Source organism: Orycteropus afer, unplaced genomic scaffold, assembly GCF_000298275.1.
Source record: "Orycteropus afer afer isolate SDZICR_OR568_19922 unplaced genomic scaffold, OryAfe1.0 scaffold00013, whole genome shotgun sequence".
Classification (NCBI taxonomy): domain Eukaryota; kingdom Metazoa; phylum Chordata; class Mammalia; order Tubulidentata; family Orycteropodidae; genus Orycteropus; species Orycteropus afer.
Window position 1 is genome coordinate 3746555 of NW_006921600.1, and position 26705 is coordinate 3773259.

General features: G+C 36.0%; 1 protein-coding gene across 1 annotated transcript in view; it reads left to right on the forward strand.

Annotated features, from left to right (window-relative positions):
- The window catches only part of ESRRG (estrogen related receptor gamma), a 275113-nt gene that overhangs the window by 197281 nt on the left and 51127 nt on the right, over positions 1-26705 (forward strand). The window contains exons 4-5 of the mRNA XM_007952508.2: positions 12754-12864; positions 16523-16684. Of these exons, the coding sequence (XP_007950699.1) occupies positions 12754-12864; positions 16523-16684 (273 nt within the window). The remainder of the gene's footprint in view (positions 1-12753; positions 12865-16522; positions 16685-26705) is intronic.

Consider the following 26705-nt stretch of genomic DNA (forward strand, 5'->3'; position numbering starts at 1 on the left):
TTGACTGACCCTCAGAATATACACTTTAGTAATCGCTAATTTCCTTGACATTAAATTTTGTTATGTTTAGATCTACTTATGGATAATTCTTCTCCCTACATCTTTAACTTTATAGATCAATTAAGCATGAATCTGGCAAAACCAAACCAAACTCACTGCTGTCGAGTCATATCCAACTCATAGCAACCCCTCCTTGGTTTCCTGAGGCAGACTCTCTTTGGAAATAGATTGCCCAATCTTCCTTCCAAGGAGTGACTAGTGGGTTTGAACCACCAGCCTTCTGGTTAGCAGTCAAATGCCTTAGGCACTACCTGAGAGTGTCTCCTTAATAAGCTACTAGCTTAAGTAGCTACTAATTACTCAGAGGAATAGAATAAAAATGTCATTAAACATTTGGCTTGAAAATGAGATATAGAAAATAATGCCTTTCATATGCATGTTGCCTGCATCAAAATACACTGAATTTATCGTCATCTTGTTGAAACCAGGTAGGAAGGAAATTCTGAGACTATTCAGGATATCAAAAGATGGTAAATGGAAATTGTACAAGAAAGATTACATATTTAGTCTGAAAGTCTTTTAATGTTTGTATTTATTATTAGTGAATATATAATTTAGTGAATATATAAGTGTGTTCTTATAATCACTATGACTCTTGATTCTCCCACCCTAATTTTTCTCATCAGATCTCAAATTCCTCAACAGTCTTTTTGTCAGCTTTGAAGTATGTCCACAGTGGCACTGGGCTATTATGATCATCTCAGGACTCAAGGCAATTGCAACTATACTTCAATTCTTCTATCCTTGTCTTCTTCTCCACTTCTAAAGTTCTACAAAGCATAGGTCTTTCTCTCTTATTTAAATTTTCTTTTCCATTAAATTTCCCTACAATAACTCTTTAGTAGCCATGGGTGGGAGTTAGTGATGGCATATACAGTTGGTTGAGAAGAGAATGGGAACTATTGTATTTTCTTTCTTTTATAGTTGACACTGAGCAACCCATTTTAGATATACCTCTAACTCCTTTTCAGGTTCCTTTATTATTTTCTATTTAGTTCACTCAAGATTTTGAGTAGAGTCATTAGATTCCACTACACTCCTTCCTGTTGAAGGAAACAAATTGATTATGTTTCTCAAACCAGCAACATGAACACCAGCTCGTTTGATTTCCTATTTAATTCATTTTTACAGAGCATTGAATTTTGCATAATAATATTTGTGCTTCTGTTTACACAAAGCATCCCCATGGGGTGCTATGCATTGTTTTACTGTTATCATTGTTTTAAATCCATTGCTGCCAGTGTTGCAAGAAGTGAGGGTCACAGGAAATAAGTAGCGGAGTGTCACAAGAATATTTCTTACTTGTATGAGATTTGGACATGTACACATTAATTTTAAATTAACTTTAATCTCTACTGAACTTATTTTTTCCCTATATAATAATATACTAGTGCGATAAGAAAAACTTAACAAATGAGAATTACAGAATTGACAAGAGAGCAAAATCTTTTTGTTTGTATATTCTAGGTTTTACTCACTGCTGCTGAGTCAGATCCAAGTCATAGCGACCCCTCCTTGGGTTTCTGAGGCAGTATCACTACAGAAGTAGATTGCCCAACCTTCCTAAAAAACTCTAATTAGTACATGGTTATAATCCATGTTGTGAGTTTACTTATTCACTTAGTATTTTTGAGTGCTTGAGTGTGCTAGGTATAATTCTATACACTCGACCTGAAAATGTATATTAAGTTCTTTGTACCAAAACCAAACACCAAACCCACTGCCACTGAGTCCATTCCAACATATAGCAACCCTATAGGACAGAGTAGGACAAACCCACTTGATTTCAAAGTCTGAATCTTTACAGGAACAGACTGCCACATCCTTCTGTTATGGAGTGGCTGGTGAGTTCCAACAACTGACTTTTTGGTTCAAAGCTGAGCTCCTTAATCACTGTGTAACCAGGGCTTTGTACTAGATTTACTTTATTTTGAATCTCATCTTTACAAATCATAATTATCAGTAGAGTAATTTTACTAAATGTCACTTTTGGGTATTATTTTTGGCTTGCAAAATTTCTTCTTGAGTCTGGTAATACATTTTTATTATCTTTGGTGAGTTAATAAAGTATAACTTGGAATGTAAAATTTTCTTCTATGAGAATCACCACAAACTTCTCTTTGGTGCTTCATGTGCTCAGAAGTTGCCTGTGGGATCTAGATTCATGCATGCAGAAGTCAAACGACCTCCGGTCTCACCTGCCACCTTTTCTCTTTTTTTAATTTTTTAGCTATATCCTCCTTGAAATCCAAATGCACTTTTTTGGTCAGTAGACTCCACTACACGCCTCTCCATCAAAAGAAACAAATTAACTATGACTCTCAAACCAGAAAGTTGAAAACGAGCTTGTTAGATTTCATATTTAATTCATTTTAATGTGGCATTGAATTTTGCATAAATAATATTTGTGCTTTTGTTTACACAGCAGCCCCATGGGGTGCTGTGCATTGTTATAGTATTTTATTGTGTTAAACATATTGATGTCAGTGTCACATCTAATTGTGAATTAGTAGAATCACTTTTCCTGATGTTGATATGCAACCACATTTCCCGTCTTTACCCACCAATTCATAACTTCATTCACATGAGAAGGCAGTTTAGAAAAAGATGAGAGGAAGTGTCACAAGAATTAAATAGAACAAGACAAAATATGGTTTAGGCAAGCATGAGACACAAAGGGAAATTTGTTTCGATAGTTTACACAATGTCTAACAGACTAAAGAGGGAAAAGGAAAGATTTTTCTTTTTTCTTTAAAAGCAGTCCCTGTTTAACAAATGAAGCCCAACTATTTTCTTGCTGTCTTTTCCTCTGTTCTCTCTCTCCTTTTCTGACATCAAACAAAGTAAGAAACAGTGTCTTTTAAATAGGAGATTTCCTTTAAGTACATTGGGGAAGTGATAGTGGTAGGTATTGCATGTTTAATGTAATGTTCTGGATGTCCCTCTTCTTCTTCTTCTTCTTTTAAACCATCACAACCACCTCATCTTGAGCAGAAATAACAGGTTCAAGGCTTGTCAGTATCAGTTTATAGATAGCTGTTTAAAAATAATGAGATATTGGGTATTGTAAGGCTCAGGGCTGTCTTGCCAGACTCATTTATTTCCATTCACCTTTTGTCAGAATTGCAGACAGAAGACATTCAATTAAAACTTGTCACCTGTTGCAGATGACCTAATTTGTACTTGTATGTGTCATAGATTAGGGCTCCATGCTTCAAATGAGCCTTGGATGCAACAGCAATTCCACTGCTAAATACTTTGCTCATGGTTATGTTGAATTTCTATCCTAAAGGATTAGATTGCAGCTTCAATCCAGATTTCCAATTGAGCACATGTGTTTCTGAACCTGCCAGTCAATCATATCTTTTTTTTTAAAAAAAGAAGAAGAAGAAGAAGGAAGTTGTTTGAGGTTATGTCCTATGCACAGATAATCCACAAATGAATTTTGGTTGCAACTTGAATCTGAAAGGGAAAGAAGCCTTTGTAATTTCCTATGCAAGCTTAACATGTTTAATAGTCCAGATAGCTATCAGGAGACCAAAACAAAGCCTTCCCCTTGCTAATTGTTAATTCATCTGTAGAGCTAGGAAGCTTTAATGTGAGTCATGGCTTTTATCTCTTTTAGTGACTGAGGACTCAGTTTGAAGAAAAAAAAAAAAAAAAACTTTGCCTAATGGATATGCATTTTCTCTCCCTGTGTGATTTTTCTCTTTTATTTCAGCAGACATCATAGGGTTTCCACATGCAACCAAGCAGTTTCCTAAGTTTCTCAACTACTGTGATATTCCAGCACAAGTGAATGTAACTCTTGGCCAGGGGTGTGTAGCAGGAAAGCTGTTGCTAGGCCTCCCTTCTGAGCCATAAAATTCAATGGGAATGTTGCTCTGCCTTCATGGCCCTGGCAGAACAGACCTTGTCTAATGTCAATAACTTATATAGGAGCGCTTGTGACAACAAACAGTTACATATTTAGCTGCTAGCCGAACGGTTGGTGGTTTGAACCCATTCAGCAGCTCTGTAGAAGACAGACTTGGGTGATCTGCTTCCATAAAGGTTACAACCTGGGAAACCCCGTGGAGCAGTTCTACTCAGTCTCACATGGAGGTTTTTTTTTTTTTTTTTTTTAAGTTGAAATTGACTCAGTGACACCCAAAAACAACATTAAGGAGGAACTAAGATCAAGGAAAAGGAGCTTTGTTGGCATAGTGCCTAAGGCATTTGACTGCTAACCAGAAGTTCAAACCCACCAGCCACTCTGTGGAAGGAAGACTGGGCAATCTACTTCCATAAAGATTTACCTCCTCGAAACCAAAGGGAGATTGCTGTGAGTTGAAATGGACTCAGTGGCAGTCAGTTTGGCTTTTGGTTTGAGGATCAAGGAAAAGAACACTCTGCCTCCCTGTCTCAGTAGAAACCCAACCAAAAAAACTAAACTCACTGCTGTCAAGTCGGATCTGACTCATAGTGACCCCTCCTTGGGTTTCCAAGACAATATCTCTATGGAAGTAGATTGCCCAGTCTTCCTTCCAAGAAGTGGCTGGTGGGTTTGAACCACCAGCCCTCTGGTTAGCAGTCAAATGCCTTAGGCACTACACCACCTGTTTTTAAATCATTTTAGCACTTTTGGTTTGTCTGTAACTGTTTATATCACTTGTGGTATAGTCTCACAACTCTGAATTATTTATTCTAGGTGAGAAAAGTTTAGTCTGTCATTTAATGAGTGGTAGATGGAAAATGACTCCATTTTATCCCCCTGCTGATCCATCATCCTGCCTGCTTCTTCACAAACACTCCATATAATGTGGAAAGGATTGTTAACCTCAATAATCAATTGCATTGTATCTACGTTTGTTTCTGCTTTTAATGTATACACCAAATGCCCTTTTCTAAAAATAAAATTTGGTAGCAGAAAAGCATTATAAATGCAATATTTAAACCTGTGTTTTGCAACCGCCAACTCTCACTCCTGGCTCTGCCTGTTATAAGTTCCAGTTTCTCATACTGTAATTTAATTTCTCTGGTATTTGATATTTGTTTGCCTAAATCTACTTAGCTGTTATTGAAGTTATCTCCTAATTTCATGTAAACTGCACTTTGATCTTTGAATGCAGTTCAAGATTTATTTAGACATATTTAGAACCAAGTATATGTTTGTGTGTTCCATTAAAACATGTTGTTGTTGTTGTTGTTGTTATGAGCCGTCGAGTGGGACCCAACTCATGGCGACCCCTCCTTGGGTTTCCAAGGCAGTATCACTATGGAAGTAGATTGCCCCATCTTCCTTCTGAGGAGTGGCTGGTAGGTTTGAACCACCAGGCTTCTGGTTAGCAGTCAAGTGCCTTAGGCACTATGCTACCAGAGCGCCTGTATAGATTAAATGAGTTAATATATTTACAGCAATCAACTCATTGCCTAGCTTATAATAAGCCTTCAATAATCAAGACCTTCTAATACTGGCTGCTATTTTTGAATTATTCCAAGATATTTCATGCAGAAATAGATTTTTTCAATTAACAGATGTTTCTTAATAGGTGATATAGGTAAGAGGAGTCAAAAAGAAAGGAATTAAGCCATAAGGCCATATTTACCAATATTGCAGTCTGTTTTGAGAAGGGACAATAGAAGTTAAGGGTTGGTTTATTTTATTGTCTTACAAAACCCTCAAAAATTTAATGTGCTTAGATACTCCCTAGAGTATCTATTTGAATATACAAATAAATGTCACTCATCCCTTGACCAACAGGCCTATAAATACATGCTTCTTTTGGTTAAGCTGGTACACTGTCAGGATTTTGTCCTGAAGGAGAACCCCATCAGAGGCTGCCATTAAAATTCTCGCTGCTCTGTCTGATGCTACTAATCTGTCTTTGCTTCTATTCCTGCCTCTCCTCAAAGGGATTTTCTCTATCTTCTGTTTATGATGGTTCCCTTACTGAAATCTCAGGAGAATTCAAGGGCACTGCTCTTAGGTAGGGAAGGACCAATGTTTCCACACACAGCAATGGAAGCCATAGTATCGGGAGGTCATACACTACAGGAAAAAGTGCTCATACCCTTTACCTCATTGTTTCAGAAGTATTACTTTCCATTGTTTCTCCAATACTCAATTACAAGTATTGTTTAATCACATTCTTTTAGCACAATTATTTATTTAAATGGTTTTACTTTCTCATTATTATTATTTTGCTTTCTATCTTTCTGAAGTATTTATGGAATACTTTCTTAAGTATTCCATGAGCCTATGCAACTAATGGTTTTTAGCAAACCTTTATTTGGGAACTATCATAAATATCTTTAGTTTAGCAAAGTAGGTTAAGGTATCCTTGTATAATTTTCTGAAGGGGAGATTTTTTTTTATTATACTATGAATTGCCTCTGACTTTATGCTATTAAAGATGTGAAAAAACACTTTTGATTTTGGACTATATAATATTATAAAAATTTGCATTTGAGCATAAAAGATAGACTTAAAATTAGCTGACCTAAGAAAACCTTGTGCTGAGCTGTTTTACTTCTGTTGGTGTTTATTTGCCTCAAAGCTTATTTTTTTTCTCCTTGCCCTACTCTTGTTTTTCCAATTTTGTAAGTTCTGACAATGTATAAGATTTGTAATTCCCTGGTGGCAATGTGGGCACATACAGTATTTGAAATAAGAAGCAATATGAAACATTCTAGTAGGTAGGTAATGCCAACTATTAAAATCTTTCAATTTTTTTTTTAAACAAAAAAGGGAATGCAGTCTCCACATGAAGAGACAATCCAATTGCCTTAATTAACTTCAAATCCTGTCAGACATTAAACATGGATATCTTATTTCCTGGGAGAAATCTTACTTTAAACTTTTTCAAAATTGGTTTACAAGTAAAGTCCAAATAGCAATTGTTTGCACTTAAGATTGTGAAAGTGTAAAGACATGGGCTATGTCAACTTAAGTGGAAATATTTGGATTAGATTGATGTTTGTTTATGGCAAATCTGGATTTCTCAGCTTCTGATCATGAGTATTGGTTTCTGTTTTTCTAAAATCATTTGAGCCTTTTAAATTTACTAGGTTAATTGGATAATTGTCAATTCTCTACTTAACTCCGTATTGTGTACTTAACAGCTAAACTCAGGGAAAGCTTCTTCCCCCTTGAATAGAATTTGGATTAGTTTCTGTATCTCTTTAATATAATCACATATCCAAATGATATTATTACTGACAGTGATGAGCAGTAAATAGAATAGGATGCCAGATATTTCTGTAAATCACTTAGACATCAAATAGTATCATTATTTTACTTCTTTCCTTAGAATTATCTTACTAGTCTATCTCATACCTCAAATCTGTTGATGTATAGAATTAAAGCAGAGTAGATTGTCAAACTCCATAGGGATAGATTTTCAATAAATAATCATGATGAAAAATACATTGCAGTAAAGTATTATAGAGCTATTTCAATAAAATAACAGTGAAATAATGGCAACCATCTTATTTTGACTTGACATCTTAAGGTTTATGAAACATTTTAATAATTTTTTTTGCATGGTATCTTGGATATAGTATTACTGGATCTTTACAGCAAAACATCAAGGAGGACATTACCTTTATGCTCATTTTATATTTAGGAAAACAAATACATTAAAAGACTTATGAAAATTTGTAGATGTAGTTAATGAAAGAGCCAGAAGAAGATCCAACTATTCTGGCTTGCAAACTATGCTTTACTTCTTTGACATATCCTTCCTATACTATTTAGGAATAAAGTATTAGATTATTCTGGTTGGAAACATTAAAAGGAGAGACTTTAGACTAGTTTTTTTTCACAAAATCATTTTGTAGAAACTGGGCCAAGCTCAGATTGTTTTATTGATCAATGATTAGTTATCCTTCATTTTTATATATAAGAGGCTAAGTAATTTTAGGTCAGAGAATCTAAGAAATTTCCTGTAAATTAGTTGTAGTTGTTACATAAAACATATTCTTATTTGGTGATTTTTCTTATCTTTTCCTTTCTCCCTGAAATCTTTTCAATCAATTATAGGAATATTTAATAACATTATTAAAATTTAAGTGTGCATATTGTCATGACTCACATGAATAAACTCAGCTACTTTCAAAGATGCACAAATCAAATCTGTGCTCATATGTTTGATTAATATGGAAACATATTTTGGGCTGATTTAACTTTCAGAACTATGCCTTTTTTTGTGTGTAGGTGTGTTTGTATGATTGTCCTGGGGGAAAACACCTGATTTTACTGGGTGATTTTTTTTCCCACAGTGGAACTGAATGAACTGACGAATTGTTTCAGGGTGAGGTACAAAGAGTTGTACTTGTATAGTCACCAGGATTTGAGTTCAAGCATATAGTGATTATACCCACTGCCATCGAGTTGATTCCAACTCATAGTGACCCCCACTGGATTTTCAAGGCAGTAAATCTTCACTGAAGTAGATTGACTCGTCTTCCTACCGCGGAGTAGCTGGTAGGTTTGAACCAACAACCTTCTGATTAGCAGTCAAATGCCTTAGGCACTGTGCCACTAGAGCTTCTTATACTAATTATGAAATCACCCAGATCCAAAACAGATCATCGTGGTCATCACCATCATCATCTCACTAGAAAATGTCAAGGATTTTTCAGATTTTGAAAACAGGCAAAAAGCAGTAGAAATAGTTTTCACTTGGTTTGAAGTATTTAAAATTGACAATATTTACCTGCTTTTGACCTCCCAAAAATGGAAAAGTTACATGGTTCAAGCTGTGTGCTTTGATCAAGCACACTCAAAAACTCACTGCCGTCAAGTCAGTCCTGACTCATAGTGACCCCTCCTTGGGTTTCTGAAGCAGTATTTCCATGGAAGTAGATTGCCCAGTCTTCCTTCTGAGGAGTGGCTGGTGGGTTTGAACTGCCAGCCTTTTAGTTAGTGGTCAAGTGCCTTAGGCACTATGCCACCAGAGTTTCATTATCATTATCTTTAAAGTAGTGTGACGCTAATTTTTTTTTTACCTTTTGTCATTCTCTAAAACTTTAAGGCAGAAATGCTTTTCTGTATATTCCTATATATTCTTTATCAACTTTTACTATGTAATTGCAGTTATAGAATTACATAATCTATGTATTTAAGCAAATCAGTATCTAACCCTTTTGTTCCCTATAATAACTTACTGAGTATTATAGAAATAAAACTACAATTCAGAAAACACTGCTTTATCCAACTGATTTTTATTTTAGGAAATAAAACAAGCCTAAAATCATGGGTTATGAAAGAACTCTTTAATATCTAGAAACCAGATAGTTATATACATGGGGATGTTGAGAACAATGAGATGAATGAATAGACAGATAGTGACACGGGCAAAGGGGAGGGGGTGAGGAAGAGAGAAACAATCAGGCACACTTAGATTTTTGGGTAAGTAGGGGAGGTTATGGAGAAAGTATTATGAATATTTCTGTAAGTCAGTTTTCAAATTTGAAAGGGAAACTTGCACAGTAATGGAAATTAATTCCTCATACTTAAAGGATAAGTCTATTTAAAAACACAAACAAAACAAAACAAAAACCTCACGATACAAAATAAATATGTACTAACTGATGGTGTGTATTTCTTTTCTTGATGTATGGTGATAATTAGCTTCCCAAGGTTGCACTTTTCTCGTAAATTTGTCCCAAATGACTAAGCCAATTGGTGGCTTTAATGTGATGTGACTGTGTCAGAATTCTTCCCAGTCAGCACCTTGTGCCAACTTCAGTCATGATTGTCTTCCATAGGCCTTTGGGATAGACCCAAATCCATTGAAAGAAATTCACCAGATCTGACTTCTCCCTTGGGAAGTATATAGTATATTTTTCAATATATGAGAGTTCTGATGTTGCAATAGTTAAACACTCAGCTGCCAACCTGAAGCGATTTCAGACTCACCAGCTGCTCTGCAAGAAAAAGATATGGCTGTCTGATTCCGTAAAGATTGACTTTTTGTTATGTATGATGAGGTGTTTTGTTTTTTTAAAAAATGTAATACAGACACATACTTTAAGTATTAGTAAATAATTCCCATTATTGTGCAAATTTCCCTTTCAACTTTGGAACCCTATGGGGCAGTTCTACTGTGTCCTATAGTGTCACTGTGACTCAGAATTAACTCGATGGCAATGGATTTTGAGGTTTGTTTGACATATGAGAATATACTTCCAATGGTTAATGCATTCCCTGACAAGCACTAAAATCAGATTTAGGAGTCCACAGGCCCAATCAAGATTTATTCTGTAAGGCCTCTTGCTTTTAACAGTTTTTAAAATGTCCCTAGGACACGATGGCCCTTGAGACCAGAAGAGCCGGATGGTGCCCGGCTACCAATGCCAAACACTCAGGAAAGGATCAAATCTGGAGATCTTGGATAGAGTGGGAGGGAAAACGTGGAACAAAATCCAAAAACTCAATAATGACCAGAATTACTGGTCAGATGAAGTCTGGTGAGGCTCCCAATACTATAGCCCTTGAAATACATTCGACACCTGAAATAAAACTCACCCCCAGGGGCGGGCTCTTAGCCCAATGGTTACACGCAGACCACTCAACCCAGGATGCTGCACCCACACACTCAATGGTAATACATCCCCTAAAGCAATAAACCATGGGACACCAAAGGACCAACATTCAAACTGAGGAAATGCAGGACAAACAGGAGTGCATAACTATGAGGGGCACAGGGGGAGTGTTGCAGGGTAGGGAGGGGAGGAGACTGGGTTAAGTTTGGACATGGCGAATGGGAAGTGAAACTAAATGTACACGTGACTTTGAATGTAAAACCAGCTCTTAAAATTAAAAAAAAATGTCCAAAATGTTCCTTTATCTCCAGCTTTCGTCTGTCCTTGTCTCACTTCTCTACATCTGTCTCTTCTTGCCTTCTCTTCACACCTCTAATATTATCAGAGTAAAATTCTCATTGGCTTTGAGTTGGATAAACATGTCAGGATCCAAGTAAAATCATGTGCTTTTCATTTTCTAGTGTGTATATATATATATATATATATATATATAAATTTCAAAAATTCATATAATGAAGTAGGTTGAATATATTTTAGATGACAGGTAAAAGAAGAACACCTTCTGTAAACTGGAAAAATATCTTGGAGAAAGTTTTTGGAGAGGAAGAGATTGAAAAAAGATAAATTGTGAAAAAAGGGGAAAGAAGTGAAAAATACTAAACTTTAGTAAATATAAACACAATAAAACTAGAACATTAGAAATCAGAAATTAGATGAACAAAGGAAAGAAACTCTATGTAGGCACAAAGCAGCAATTAGGAAATATTGCTGTCTTGTGACCCACATGCACAATTGTTTTCAGTGAATAAACACTGTATCTAACTTCTCTGGGTTTTGATGTTTGTTTCTTTAAGTTTATTTAATTCCACTTGAAATTATCATCTGATTTCATTTAAATCATACTCTGATGTGTCAGTATGACAATTCAGGATTTGTTTAGATGTATCTAGAATCAAGTATATATTTGTGTTTCACTAAAATATAAGCCACTCTTAAGACAGTATATATTAGGAACACATGAAAAGTGTGTTTTCCTGTGTTTCATGGATCACTAATATTATCTTTAATAATAGTACAATGTATACATTTATATATATTTGTATTCACCTTAAGGATTCACAGATTTCTCAAACTGTTTCACATAATTCAGATAACCACCAATTTACACATTCCAGGTGTTACTGATAAGCACACCCAAAAAAGAGAGTCCTTGCTTAAAATGGTCTGTGAAAAATCAAGTAAGTTTGGTGTCCCTCTTAGAGTCTTACAGGGCCTGTTTGCATATTAAAAGTTCTGAGAAACTGTTCTCGGTAAAATAATAATGATGATGATGCTCTCCAATTACACACTCTGCAATCACCCATTTTCATACTGAGTCCTTGGCAGGTCAAGGGAGGGACGGGTAGCTCTCGTGTGTTACTAAGAGTTGGGCTGGTAACGAAAACTCAGTGGTTCGTACCTACTCGGCAGTTCTGTGGGAGAAAGACCTGGTGATCTACACCTAGAAAACCCTGTAGAACAGTTGTACTCTGTAAAATGGGGTTGCGATGAGTTGGAATCGACTCCAAGGCACCTAACAGAAACAATAGTGTACATTGAGCTGCAGGGGTGACTAATGAAGAGAATATAAAATGCCAGTGTCTTTCATTGGAGAAACTACACTGGTGCTAAATAACAGCATCTTTATGTTGTTTCACATGGAATGCCACTTTGATGGCCTTGCATTACATGTCTTTCAAGACTGTTACCAACTAGCCTATTGGTTTACAAACACCGACAATCTTTACTTAACCAGCACTTTTTAAAAATTCCACTAATACCCCTGAAGGAGTCCCTGGATAGTGGAAACAGTCATCATCCTCAGCTATTAACCAAAAAGTTAGTTCTATGAGTCCACGCAGAAGTGCCTTGGAAGAAAGGCCTGGTGATCTTCTTTTGAAAAATCTACCATGGAAAACCCAATGGAGCACAATTCTACTCTAATCCACATGGGGTCCTTATGAGTTGGAGTTGACTAGAGGGCAATGAGTAGAAGCCCTGAGTCACTCTGCATTCTGGAATCTGTTGCTGCAGAGCCCCTGGGTGAAGTTGTCTATGTGAATGACTGGTGTCAAAGATAATCACCTAAACAGTAAGCCAGTGCCTGTCTTTCTTTATCCAAAGGGGTGCGTCTTGACAGAGTACGTGGAGGTCGGCAGAAGTACAAGCGCAGAATAGATGCAGAGAACAGCCCATACCTGAACCCTCAGCTGGTTCAGCCAGCCAAAAAGCCATGTAAGTACAGCAGATATGTCTGGCTCTCAGCACATGAATTCCTCCCAGTTGGCTCTATGTACATCAGCTTTGGCATGCCCATCCCTCCTCACTCCAAGGAGACGTCTCTTGGTGGGGGCTGTGATTTTATTCCCAGGGATTCCCTCTTGGGACCAACAGCAACTTGGCTAATCATCATCATCATCTTCTTCTTTTTTTAAAGGCTTCTATGGTTTTCTCCCTCTTACCTTTTCTCACCTAGTCACTTTTTGGAAGCATGAGTATATTAATGCACAGCTTATATAGTGTGGATTTCACATTTGCTGGTTATCTTTATTTTCAGAGGTATATAAAATGGATCATACTGTGATCATTAGTTCATTGGAGCTGTTAGTTTCAGATTTCACAAGAAAGTGATTTTTGTAGTTTCCACTAACTAAATGAGTTTGACTGCTCAACCTCCCAATGAAAATACATTAGGGGCCTCATTAATTTGGAGCTTGAGAGGTTAACACACTAGCTACAATAGATTAAAAGAGGAATAGGCCCTACTAATAAGAAGCATAGGTTGGTGGTTCCATCTCAGATGCCCTTATGGGCATTATGAATTGTTTTTAAAGAGTCCATGGTTTTATGATGCCAGGTTGCAATTTGAAAGGATGACTGGTACATTGCTAATGTAAGCCTCATTCTCTTTGTCGTTAACTAAAAAGACCTGGAATATAGATTGAGGCAATAACTGTATCCCATTTTCTGAAAAATCAGTTAATAGCTGTAGTGCAACAGAGCTAACATTTTAGGATGCTTCTGCATAGAGTTCATATTAGGCACTTAGAAGTGCTTTGGTGGAAATAATTCCCATATTTAGCTGTCTTTGTGTAAGACAACACAACCAGCTCTCCTCAGAGGAAGTTGTATCCGTAATAGTTCTAGAAGAGGGATAGGTGATATTTGATGCACCAGCTTTCAAAGAAAGAGATTAAGTGTCCACTTCTAATTCCTATTCTCCAGGAGGGGTCACTGCTGTGTATCATGCATGTGAGCATATGGGGATCTGTTATACAAATAAAACAGACCCTAAACAGTAAATGAAAGGACATTTTAGCTATGTCAAATGAAAAGCAACCAGTTTTATATAAAATTAAAGCTTAAGTGAACATATGGCATAGTTTCCTTTTGCCTTTCCAAAAAACATTATGTTGATTATACCTTCAATTGTCTAATCTGGCATCTTCTCCTCAGCCTACATAAGCTGTTTGGCACTCTGCAGATACAATCTAGGGCTGCATTAAGCAGATTTTGCACATTATAATAAAAAACTTTCTGGTAATACAATAAAATGCAATAAACACTAATGCTTAATTTCATTAGAGGTTTAGTTTTTCTGGATTCAACAATATACATACTGCCCATTTCTCATTTATTTTACATGGACATTGACTGAAATCATTGATAATTTCCTCTGCTGAAAGAAAAATGAGCACCAGCCCATGTATAAGACCTCATGATGGAGGAACATCTACAGTTTTCTCTGTAAACCTGACAAATTGGGAAGTGGCTTGTCAAGTACCTTTAAGAAGATTACAGCAATTTCAGCGAACTCCATTTGTCTGAGATAAAGAGGACTTCTAATAAATCATTACTCATTATCTAAAGACCTCTGTGTTAATTTTCCTTAGTCTATCCAATTAGTGTGTTTTCTGTAACAAACATTTATAAAACTTAATTTTCAGATCCTGTCAGATAAGTGTCAAGAGACGGTGCATGGACTTTGCTGAGAAAGTGGCTGGGGAGATTTCTGGACCCTGACTGATTGTTTGTGTACTACAAAGGCCTGAGACTGAAAATTGGGTTCTATTGATTCTAATTAGGGAAACATTAAATAAGATTTACCTAGAAACAGTGCTGCTGGCCATTCCATTTCCTCAGTGCTGAGGATTTCAAAGCTTCAACCAAATTTCTTTGACCCCTCAAGTCAAGTACCCATGGACTTGACTACCATGGTAAAGCAGGTAGCATATTTTTTCTGTATCAAAATAACGATAACCAAGATACCCTTTGGTTACATTTTTGTGTCCTTCATTACTACATTTTCTTCTAATCCTGAGTATCTAGTGGTTGCTAACAGGTTTTGTTGCATTGTCAGAGCAATGGAAGTTGAAACTTTTCCAAGCTTGACTAAAAATACTGGGTACTGTTTCTCTAGCATATACAAGAAACAAATGTCATTCTTTGTGTATCCAGCCAACTGAAAAATAATCTTTTTAATTTTTAATTTATTTTTCTAGGAAATAGAGTGGTTAGGAGTATTTCCTCCTCAAATCTGCCTATTCATTTTGATAATTGAATATTACTGCCAGTGATATGTTATCTGTTGATTATTTGCAATAAATATAATTCATATGGCAGGCATATTAACACTTTTTAAAAATATCATCTCTTAGAGAAAGAGCTAAATGTGGCTTGGATAAATTTACTTCTTATTGCATGAAAAGAGTCTAAAAGAACACTATTTTCAACTCTAAGCTATATGATGTCTTCATTTTGGGTTTAAAAAAGTTAAAAATTTTTTGGTCAAAGACAAATAATCTGACAAATTTCAGTGGAAACTTTTGCTTTATTCACAAAGATACTACACTTAATGCCCTAGTTTTCCAGGGTGACGGTTCCTGGAACATTTAAATGTTTTGGTTTATTCTTACCCATTCTTGTCTTCAGAAGAAAGTATAAAATCTAAAACAACACATAGAAATTGAAAGTAGAGCCAACTAGAAAAATCATTCCGTTAGCAAGGCTTTACAACCCCTTCCATAAACTCTCACATGCCCCTGAGCAATAAAACACATTTGATGTGATGCTTTCCATTTATCTCCAGCATTTATTTTATGAAGGATTTTTAAAACATATATCACAAATTTCAGACAGATAAATCTGAACCAGAGAATGGAGCAAAGACAACAGATGAAAATAGAGCATTAAAGAATTAGACACTCAGAGGAGAAATATTGTAACATTTAAGTAGGAGTATTTTTCTGGAGACCAATACTGGCTATATTTTTTGGAAGGCTGGCTGGGTGTGGGGGGCGGAGGAGGAAGCAAAGACATTCCTATTTAATGCATCCCGTAGAGATAGAGTTATATAGTCAGTAATTCACCCAGCCAGAAGGGCTCTGACCTTTGCTCTTCTTTAAAGGAATTAAGACAATTAATGACTCACATACTACTGATGACTGTTGCATTAGTAGTTCTTTGCCTCCCACACTATATTCTCTGTTTCAGTGGTTTACCTCTAGATTTCTGTTATAAAGCTGTTGTATACAATTTAAATCTGCTTTCCAAAATCCCACTGAAGAATCCAAGAGCAAACCAGGGAGCATCTAACTTCTTTTATCTGTTTGCTATAAAAATTTTCATTACAGGACAGACGCTTCATTCAGCAAAGGCAGGTAGAGCAAAGAAGAAGAAAAGGAATACATCCTATTACCAATGCAATAGCTTCTTTCTTGCTGTGGGTTATACTGAACTTGGTTTAATATACATATATATAACTGTAAATGGGATATTTGGGGTTTATTATAGGCCATTTGACATTATTTTTCAAAAGACAGAATGCGTGAAGGCTTGTAAAAAAGGGATGATACTACTAGTGATCTTGCAGTGCTCTGGTCTGATCCTGCAGATAACAAGATTGTCTCACATTTGTTGGTGGCTGAGCCGGAGAAGATCTATGCCATGCCTGACCCTACTGTCCCCGACAGTGACATCAAAGCCCTCACTACACTGTGTGACCTGGCCGATCGAGAGTTGGTGGTTATCATTGGATGGGCGAAGCATATTCCAGGTACATCTTCTGAACAAAAAAGAAAAGAAAAACTAGCATTTAATTTCCGAGGGTAAAATTAGACAAATTCTCAATTTTTTCATTAAGGTTTTTTTTTTTTTTTTCTAATAAACCAAAAACTACAACAACAATAAAAAAAAAAACTTTACATTTTTTTTTATAACATTAAAATTCAGAGATTTACTGATCCTAACAGAGTCAGAAACTTCTCTAGGTGGTACCTACAGCTTTTCTTAATGTTTTTTTTTTTTTTTTTTTTTTCCTTATATCAAGGTACCATTTACCAAAGTGGAATGAAGAGAATAGAACTCTTAGAAAACATTTTTTTTTTATTATTTCTCTCAAATGCCTACGCTTTCTCATAAAGGAAATACTTCTACTTTTTCTTTTTACCTTAAAAGTGATTTTCTGTGTCAGCAGTAATCTATTGTAACTTTTTTCCTTCTAAAAAATCACTCATTTTGTTATTCATGGTGGGTATCTATACTGAATTGCTATACATATCCACAGCTTTGCTTTGGTTTACAATGAAATGTCTGCTGTGAATTTATACATAAGCAAACAAACATGAAATAGACATGGTATATTTTCTCACATGGAAATTTAAAGTTAGTATTTAAAAATATCCTATTTTTCTTTCTTGATCCATTTTATAATATCAGTAAGCATGCATATGATTACATTTGGAAATTTTTTTACTATTCTTCTTGGGCTAATTTTTTGTTTGAACTTTGAACTACAGATAGTTTATAAACAAGTTTTTGAATTATACAGCAATGTTTTTCTGGCACAGTTCACTTATTTCTGTCTCCTTAAACTAGTTTGTCTTTATGCTTTGAATGCTACAGTAATTTCTTTAATCAAATTGATGGAAGTCCTTTTCCCAGCCCACACTGAAACCAATTTATTGGTCATGATACGCCAGCTATGTTGCTAACAGTCGTAACGAACTGTCAGGCGATATCGCAGTGAAGCTAATTTGAAGTCATTAGGTGTGCAGCGTTCAGGCGACAATTTGTTACAGTGGTTAGGAACACAGCTGACATTTCTGAATGGCTTTGTTCGGTGCAGTTCTAGATGAGGCCAAGCAAATTGTAAACTAATTTAAACATCGCTCTGCATTATACCAGCTACTTTGTCTTACACTGTTTGCTAATAAAGCACCCCAAATTAAGTCAAAACTTGTTAAATAGGTGAGCTGGAGAGTGTTCGTTAGAAGATGCCTACACAAAAATTACTACATCTAAAAGTAGGATGAGAATTTTATCTTGTGCATAGCTTGTGCTGCACTGGACAACCATCAAATATGTGATCTTTAGAAAAAGCCCAAACAAAAAGAATATTTTAAAAGATGTTAAGATTTTAGGAATTGTGAGGTGAAAACAGACACAATTTGCTTAAACAATATATGAACAAGTAATTGGAAAGGAAGTGTTATTGAAGAGTTTTAGAACAGAAAGAAAGAAAATTAGCATTTGTTGAAATATCTAAGAAACTATTTTAGAAAATCAATATATACTATGTCACTGATATTAATATATCATCATTTTTATATATGACTATGTATACAACATATGTAATTATTATATATTCTCAGCATATGTGTGTGTGTGTGTGTGTGTGTATGTTCGAAGCATTGTAGGATGTTCAGCAACATATCCTGGACCTCTACCCACTAGATGCCAGTAGCATCCCTCAATTGTGACAGCCGAAAAATACCCTCAGACATTGCTAAATGATCCCTGGGGGACAAAATAACCCCCAGGTGAGAACACCTCTTCTCACCCAGGAATCAGGAGTTATTATCCTCAATTCAAAGATGGGGAGATTTGAGGCAGGGAGAGGTAAACACACTTGCACAGATGTATCAAGTGCCTTCAAGACACCTATTCAGAATTGGTTCCTGGAGTAGAATCAAGATGTTTTAGTCTCCCAGTTGACTGCATTTGGAGGAAGTATTTCAAAATAATGATTGTGATAGGATTGTTGTTATTAGTAAAACAACTGCATGAAAGACTATGTAACTATATTTCCAAACTACCCATTATTTCAGAAAACTCTGCCCAAGTTCTCCCTAAATTAAGAGATTCGTTAAGTCAAACAAAATATTTTTCAGTAAAGACCCAATAAAAATCCACAGCTCCTTCTAAGGCTTTCTGGTAAGGAAAAATCAGTGATATAGTTGTGGGTCTGCTTGTGTATCTAAGTAGAAATGTCAGCTTACAAAGGAGCTTGTCACAGTAAAGGGGTTATAGTGATTGCTGTAAAGATGGTAACTTTAAATAACTATGAGTAACACCATTTCCAGTGGTGGAAACAATTACTCTACGATTATGTGCTCAGTCTTAAGCTGAGGCTTGGAACGGGTAGGGACTGCCGCTATTCTCTCTCCACAAATGCCAGAGGAGGTCACTGTGGAGAGATGATTCACAGCTCTGATTCTTGGGATTCCCTGAGGGTGTTTTAAATGATTGCAAGGAGTATCTTGGCTTTTCAGAAAGGGATTAACAAAACAAGAATTAACTGAACTTCTTTTTAATTTTCCAACAATAAGGATGGCTCATGGTGTTTTCCTGTGGAAGGAGGGCTATTCTGCTGTCAAACAGTGCTATGTGCTCAGGAAAGCTGGGCGTTAGAGAGCCAGGCAGCAGCTATGGGGAGATGGGAGAGGGAGGTAAAGGCAAAAAGAATAAAAAGATGAAAGTCACACTGCTGCCTTGATAAAAGGAAAATCATGTTCTTGATAACAAAAACCAGTCCTGATAACTGGGGTCAGAATTAAAGGCAAAGCAGAAATGAAATTTCACCCATGTTAGTCTTAACTTCGAAACTCATGGTTTTTGTAAAACTTATGTGAAAATTAAAGTGAAATCTTTTTTTTTTAATAGGTTGACATTCAAGCCTTTACTTTCTTTATTGTGCTCTCAGTATATAGGACGCGTACACACACACACACACATGCACACACACACACACATGCACATAGATAGATTTTTGAAATTAAATTTAGCACTTAAGATAAGATCAGACTTTTCTTCACTGCTGGGAATGTACTTTTGTACACTTGCTTGTGATACATAAAAAAGTGAAGAACTCTTAACAAAAGAAAATACATATGGAGTGTGTTTTTATTTTTTATCAGTAAATAGAATTAGTTGACTTACATTAATAAATCATATAAATGGAAAAGTATGTTGTTATGAAACATGGCCATACTTTATCTATAGAAAAAAAAGATCACAAGAGCTTAGAAAATGCTTGACTTTAGTTGGAGGAGCATAAGGGCACAAGAACAGATGATGGTGCCCTAATAGCCCTTTTTAAGAATGACAGGGCCCCGCCATTAGCATCCTTTTATATCCTTGGAAATTGCTCATGCCTCGCTTTTCTGGTTCCTATCTGCCTGACTCTTTTTTATTTCTCTTTCAATTTCGTCCGCGCTCGGATAAGCGCATGCTAACACAATATGATTGAGCTGTAAAATGGAACGCTGTCGCCTCTAATCTCTTTTATGTAGATACGGAGGCACTGCACACTCCACTTCATTCTCTCTCCATTGTTGGCCTTTTTTAGAATGGGCTGCCAAGTAATGGAGGCTCCGTCAAATATTAGAGCTAGGTTTCACAGGGTGTGATAAGACGATTGTCAGCCCAGCAGTCAGATCTATTATTGTTTTTGTGGCTGATTATAATATTATTATGTACTATAACTTTGTTAGCAACATGCGGAATGTGCTTAGTCAGATGGTGCTTGAAACAGCATGACCTATATTACCTAACCTATGTGAGTGGCTTAAATATATTTATAGATCTTGCCAGATATTTTACTGTAAAAGAATAGAAAGATATTTGAATAATTAAGCGAGTGAATGTGTTTTAGGAATTTTGTTTTTCTTTATTGAATATGGCAAAATTCCAAGTCGGCTTGTTTATTTTTAACAACAAATTAAACAGTCATTAAAGTTTTGGGCCATTGCCTTATAGTTCTGTTTTGGAAATGCTGCTTATTGTTATGACATCTCAATGATTTAAAAAAAAATAAAAATAAAAAACTATAGTGTTTCTTTATACCAGGTGCAAGCAGGAATTATTAAGCTATAAAAGAAAACCACAGTAGGAAGATAATGTGATAAAATGGTTCTAAGTATATTTATGCATGCAGGAAATGGAAATCCAAACTTACCCTGCAACATTTTGTGTAAAAACACTCAGTTATGAGGAGATGCCAAAATTACTCACTGACTTAGGTTTTTATAATTTACTGAACAAAAATATTTAAACTTTTCTAGAAATAACAGAATTCTATACAAAGTGTGGTTGAGCAGTTTCTACATTAGAGTGTAATTTCTGTGAGAAAATAATACCCATGAATATTTAGACTTGTTTGTTGCTGATGATACTGGGTGAAGATGTATTTATTATTTTAACATATTTTATGTAAAGATTTGTTAAGATTATGTTATTCCCTAACCAAAGTTGTGGGGATTTCAATGAAAAATGTTCATTACTTATCTTAAGCTGGTAGCACCATTGAATGATTAGAATATGTGGAAAAGCACAAAAACGGGAGGAAATAATTATTGTATGATTGTGTTTCCATTTATAATGCAAACTGTTTCCGTGTGTGTGTGTGTGTGTGTGTGTGTGCGAATATGGTTTGATGTGCAGGAAACAGGCTATAGTGACTGAGAGTGGGTTATACAGTATATAAATAGTGCCTAATACTTTGTTTTGGATCTGTGTCAAATAATAAATGTTTATTGATTACTTGATTAAAAATATGTATAGCTCAAAACTGTTAACTGGCTCTAAAGGTCCTTCTTCATAGGAGGAGATCCAGTCACATAACTGAATGTACATGTGGGTGTAATTTCTGCATTGCTTTGAGCCACTTAAGGCAACTGTAGCCTCTTTTCTCAGGACTAATATTTCTTTTGTATATATAACTTAATGGTTTCAGAACTACGAAGTAGTTGACTCTTTCGGTTAAATAGGGAAAAGTTAAATGTAAGACCCAAAGCCCTGGCACTCAATATGACTATTTAAATTATAAGTATATTCCATTATCAATTACTTGGAGGTTATATTTAATGTGCCTGTAGCTGCGTAACTGTGTACCTGTAGTTGTGATTTATGAGTGGAATAATTTTGAAAGTAAAAATCAGAAAACCTGAGCTTTAGTTGAGTAAATTTTTGTCAGTTACTTAATTGCTCTGATCATTAGTTACATTGTGAAAATCAAATGAGGAAAAAACACACATAGAAATTATACACATATATGTAATGATTTTGAAAATTATAAAGCATAATCTAAATGCATAACACTCAGTGCTCATTTTAGTTTCCAAGACACTGCACATAGATTGTCATTTTGTTGCAATTAAAACCAAGTGATCCAAAAAGTTAGTATTCATAAAAGTCATTTCCAAAATTGTTCACAACAAACATTGATTTTGATAGGGGTTGAAGGGAGGCTTATTCAGCCATGGTGATCTTTATATGGATATTGTCCTCATTCTGTCCTAGGTGGGCAGCATTGTTAGAGACTAAATTATCCAGTCCGTCCTCCTTGGCCAAACCTACAGTAACTGAAAGTTTATCACTTTCAGAAGTGACATCCTGACTTAGACATGAACCAGAAATTTGAGAAATGTGTTGTTACCATAACTGAGATGGAACCTAAGAACTCCTTCATTTTCTGCAACTATCCTTGCTAGAAATGAAAAAGAAGTCCCACAAAGAAACTGCAAGGTTTCCTAAATAGCCAGCCCAAATCAGAAATGAGTAGCTGTGAAAGACTTTCACCATATCGAATGTTGTTACAGATGCTGGTGGAGACCAGTCCCCACGGTTCGGTGCCATTGTTTAAGACTTAACACCCCCTTTGTGGTTATACTGAATTTTCTGTGTTCATGTTTGTGCTCACATTACTTCTATTCCACTATTTGCTTCTGCTTAATACTCATATATATATATATATATATATATATATATATATATATATATGGCTGCCATCAAGTCCATTCCAAATCATGGTGACTCCATGTGTGTCAGAGTAGAACTGTGCTCCAGGAGGTTTTCAATAGCTGATTTTTTCTAAGTAGATTACCAGGAATCTCTTTCATGACATTTCTGGGTTGGCTCAAGCCACCAACCTTTAGTTTCACATGTTAACCATTTGCATCACCCAGGATTCCACTGGATTAGGTGCCCCAAACTATGTTTGCCACTCAGACATAGCCATTCCATTGTATACCTCTGATCAAAGCAAAATCATGATTTCATGGTAATCGTGCTCAGGCACTGGACCTAACACTCTGCTGGCTATTGTGGGAACTTTAAAAGATGTATATGACATGGTCCCTACTCTGAGTCATATATTCATATCTATGCATATATATGTGCTAATCTCCTTAGATCATGTTTCATTAGTTACATACCTGAATTGTCCAGACTTACTCTTTTTCTTGGGGTTTAGGCTTTAAATATAAAAATAAGTGACATCTATTCAGTTCTTCCACAAGCTCTTTAATTTGATGACCACAACAATTCTGTACATAGGTTTTATCCTTATTATTTCCCACTTTGCAGACAAGCTAAATTTGAGAGTCACAAAATTTGACTCACACTATTAGTAAAGTTACTCAGATACACAGAATATTTAACTTCAATTTAGTTCCATTAATTATATTTTTCTTCCCACTCCTCATCTACTTCTCCCAGTTTCTTTATCATTTGTTCCATATTACCTACCTGCATTTCATAACGAGTTTAGGTGAACAGAACATGTTGCCCTATATTTAAATTATGTCAATATGTTTATTAATGGAAAATTATGTCTATATGTTTACCAAAAGAAAATTTAAAAGAAAGGAGAGTGAATTAAAAAAAGAGTTGTATGACATAACTTTCAATGAATAAAATCAAAGTGTTTGATTGATAGAATGCCAGATATCTCAGATCACAAATTTTAATGGAACAAGTCAATCCTTATTTAGCTACTCATTTGAGTAGTTGGAAAAGTCCTTCAAATATTGGTTGCTAAAATAGGATGCTCTGGTCCCTGACTCTGTTCAGATTCACTGGGCATTTAATTTGATTGGAAGTTATAAGTAACTGGATCAGAAGTGAGTAACTGTGGAGACTTTCACTATATCAAACATCAAAAATATTAATTCCACCACTTAATACTGGATCAATTTCTTCTTCTTTCCTTTTCTCCTTTCTTTTCTCCCTCCATCTTTCCTTGCATAATACTTAATGAGCTCTCTGTCAGGCAGGCTACTGTGCACCAAGCATACACATATGAATACAGCACAGGTTCTGCTCTTAACACCATCACAGTGTAGCGGTGACTCGGAAAGAGAAAGTGACAACCATAACCCAATGAGGAGTGCTATGATGGTGCTTCACACAGAGTCACATGGATGCACGGATGGAGCAACAGGTGGGGAACATATGGCATGAGGTTGGAGATGTAGGCAAGGGACCCATCATGAAATATCTCAGATTTCATGCTAAGGAAATCAAATTTTATACAGAAGGCAATAGGGAGGAATTGAAAATTTTAACTGAGCATAACGTGTTTAGAATTGAATTTTGAAAAGATGAAAATCAGAAATTTTGAGTCAACTTACATAAAGAAAGATAAAATCGACATTATGTTTTTAATGTATGTGTTGGGTTTATGATTTCTGTGTGTACTAAAATATGCCATTTTCTGGCAAGTTCATGCTATTTTTTAGGTTTTTTGAATGATAAATTCACATAATGAGCCCAATCATTCCATTCACTATATATCATGATCTTTCAGAAGCCTGAAGTAGCCTGAAATCTACCCCACAATGATCAAAATATTGACATCCAATAGATCTGCCTCAAGTCATATTATCTTTATGTTCTGGGAGTCTTTTGTTTGTTACTGGAGCTGTTACCTCTGACTTTTAGGTTCTTCTTAAAGCTATTTGATGAGTTGATGAAAGAAAGGCTTTTGGGTCATGTGAGAAAATTGTTATATGAAAGTTGGCATAATTAGTATAAGTCATATATGTTTAAAAGTTTAATTAAAAGAGTTCTTTCCACCTCTAAAAGAAGAAGTTGGGAGAGGAAAGCAGTACACTGCACAGTTTGTATCATTTCTCCCTTTGCTCCTCTTTGGCCTTCTCTCCGACCCTAATCCCACCTCCCTTCCGTGGGCTGGTTGCACTTTTTCCCCTGCGTCCTCCTTTATCTGCCTCAGCCAATCTCCAAATGAATGCATGTCTATCCTGGCCTTGGCTTTGACACTCTGGATATATTGATTAATAGTTGCCCTAAGCTCCTTTTAGCAAATCAAATTTTCACTTTTAGCAAGGATTTCGCCTCTGATTTATTCAGCAAAGTGAAATGCACTAAATTGACTTTGACATTCAGGGAAAATGGCTGAAAAACAAAGAGCAGAGGAAAGAGATATAAATTGTGTGGCAGCTGGAGACTTCAAGCATCAGAGAAACAGTTTTCTATAGAATACAGAGCAATTTAAAAACACTTTTTAAATGCACAGAGAAGTAATTTCTTTAAAAAAAATCATCGAACTGCTGAGTTTTCTTTTTGAAAGAGGGTATATTACTCAGCTCAACTCACAATTTCTGGTAGAAAACACTATATTTTGGAGATAAAAATGGCTGCATAACCCTTGTACACATCAAAATTAGTTTCTGAAAACTAGGTGGTGACCTAATTACTTTGGAAAAAATAACATTCAAGTCACCGTCCACAAAATAGAACAGCTACTTGTGTAAAACAGCTAGTAGTGCTCTGTTGTAGTGTGCACTCACACAGATATGTGTATTGTAAAGAATGATGCCTTTTTTCTTCACTGTGAGGAGAATTTGAGATAATTTTGGATCACAAACCTCATTTTAGAAAAGCCAGGTAACTTTGCTCTTCTCTCTGTGTGTGTGTTTATGTGTGTGTTTTTCCCAAGAATATCAGCTATAACTGTCTTCCTTTATGTGACTAAGTCAGCCTACTTCCTTTTTAGACCAAGGTTCAATGAATAAGTAATCACCAGGTTAAAGATGCAAAGTGTGGTTTTGATGTGCCAAAAGAACTGGTGCTGGTGTGAATGAAGAAAAGGGGAGAGGAACTCAGCAGAACTCACGATGATGGTCACTTGGGGAGGATTTCAAGGCGTGAGGAATATTGGCAGATACTTTGTGATACTGAGATTCAGGGACTGTTGCATTACTCTATTGAAGGGTTATCAGAAGAGTGAAAGGAGGAGGAGAAAGTGAGGTTCACTGCTGGAATGTGCTGTTCATTCACCTCTCTCTGGTGCAGGATGAATTTTCCTTATTAGCCATGTGTGGAGTTACTATAATCAAGACACCTATCTCCTTTTGGTTGTTTTTAGCAGCTGTCAAATTGGCTCCTGACTCATGATGCCCCCATGCACAGTGGAGTCCAGCACTGCCCTGTCTAGTCCTATGCCACCTCCATGATGGATTGCAGATTGGACCATGGTAATCCATGCGGTTTTCTTTTGCGATGTTCAGAAGTATGTTTCCAGGCCTTTCTTCATAATCCATCTTAGTCCAGATGCGCCATTTGGACTTGTTCAGCATCACAGCAATTCACAAGCCTCCAGTGATGGCCAAATGGTTGGGAATCAAACCCAGGCCTCCTTCATGGAAGGCAAGAATTGTCCCACTGAAATACTACTGCCTCACTCTCCCTTTGAACTTTATATACATTTAATATTTTCATTACCTTAATAATCAACAGTTCTAACAGGAAAGCTGTATATTAACTGACATCAAAAGCAACCTGAGTTTTCTCTACCAGTAGGCATTTTGTAGACCAGGTAGTATCTGGAACACCACCAGATATGTGCAAAACACATTATGCACTTATCTTACTCTTACGAACTGCCATTGAGTAGATTCCGACTCATAGTGACCCCTCCTTGGGTTTCCAAGGTGGTATCTCTATGGAAGTAGATTGCCCAGTCTTCCTTCCAAGGAGTGGCTGGTGGGTTTGAA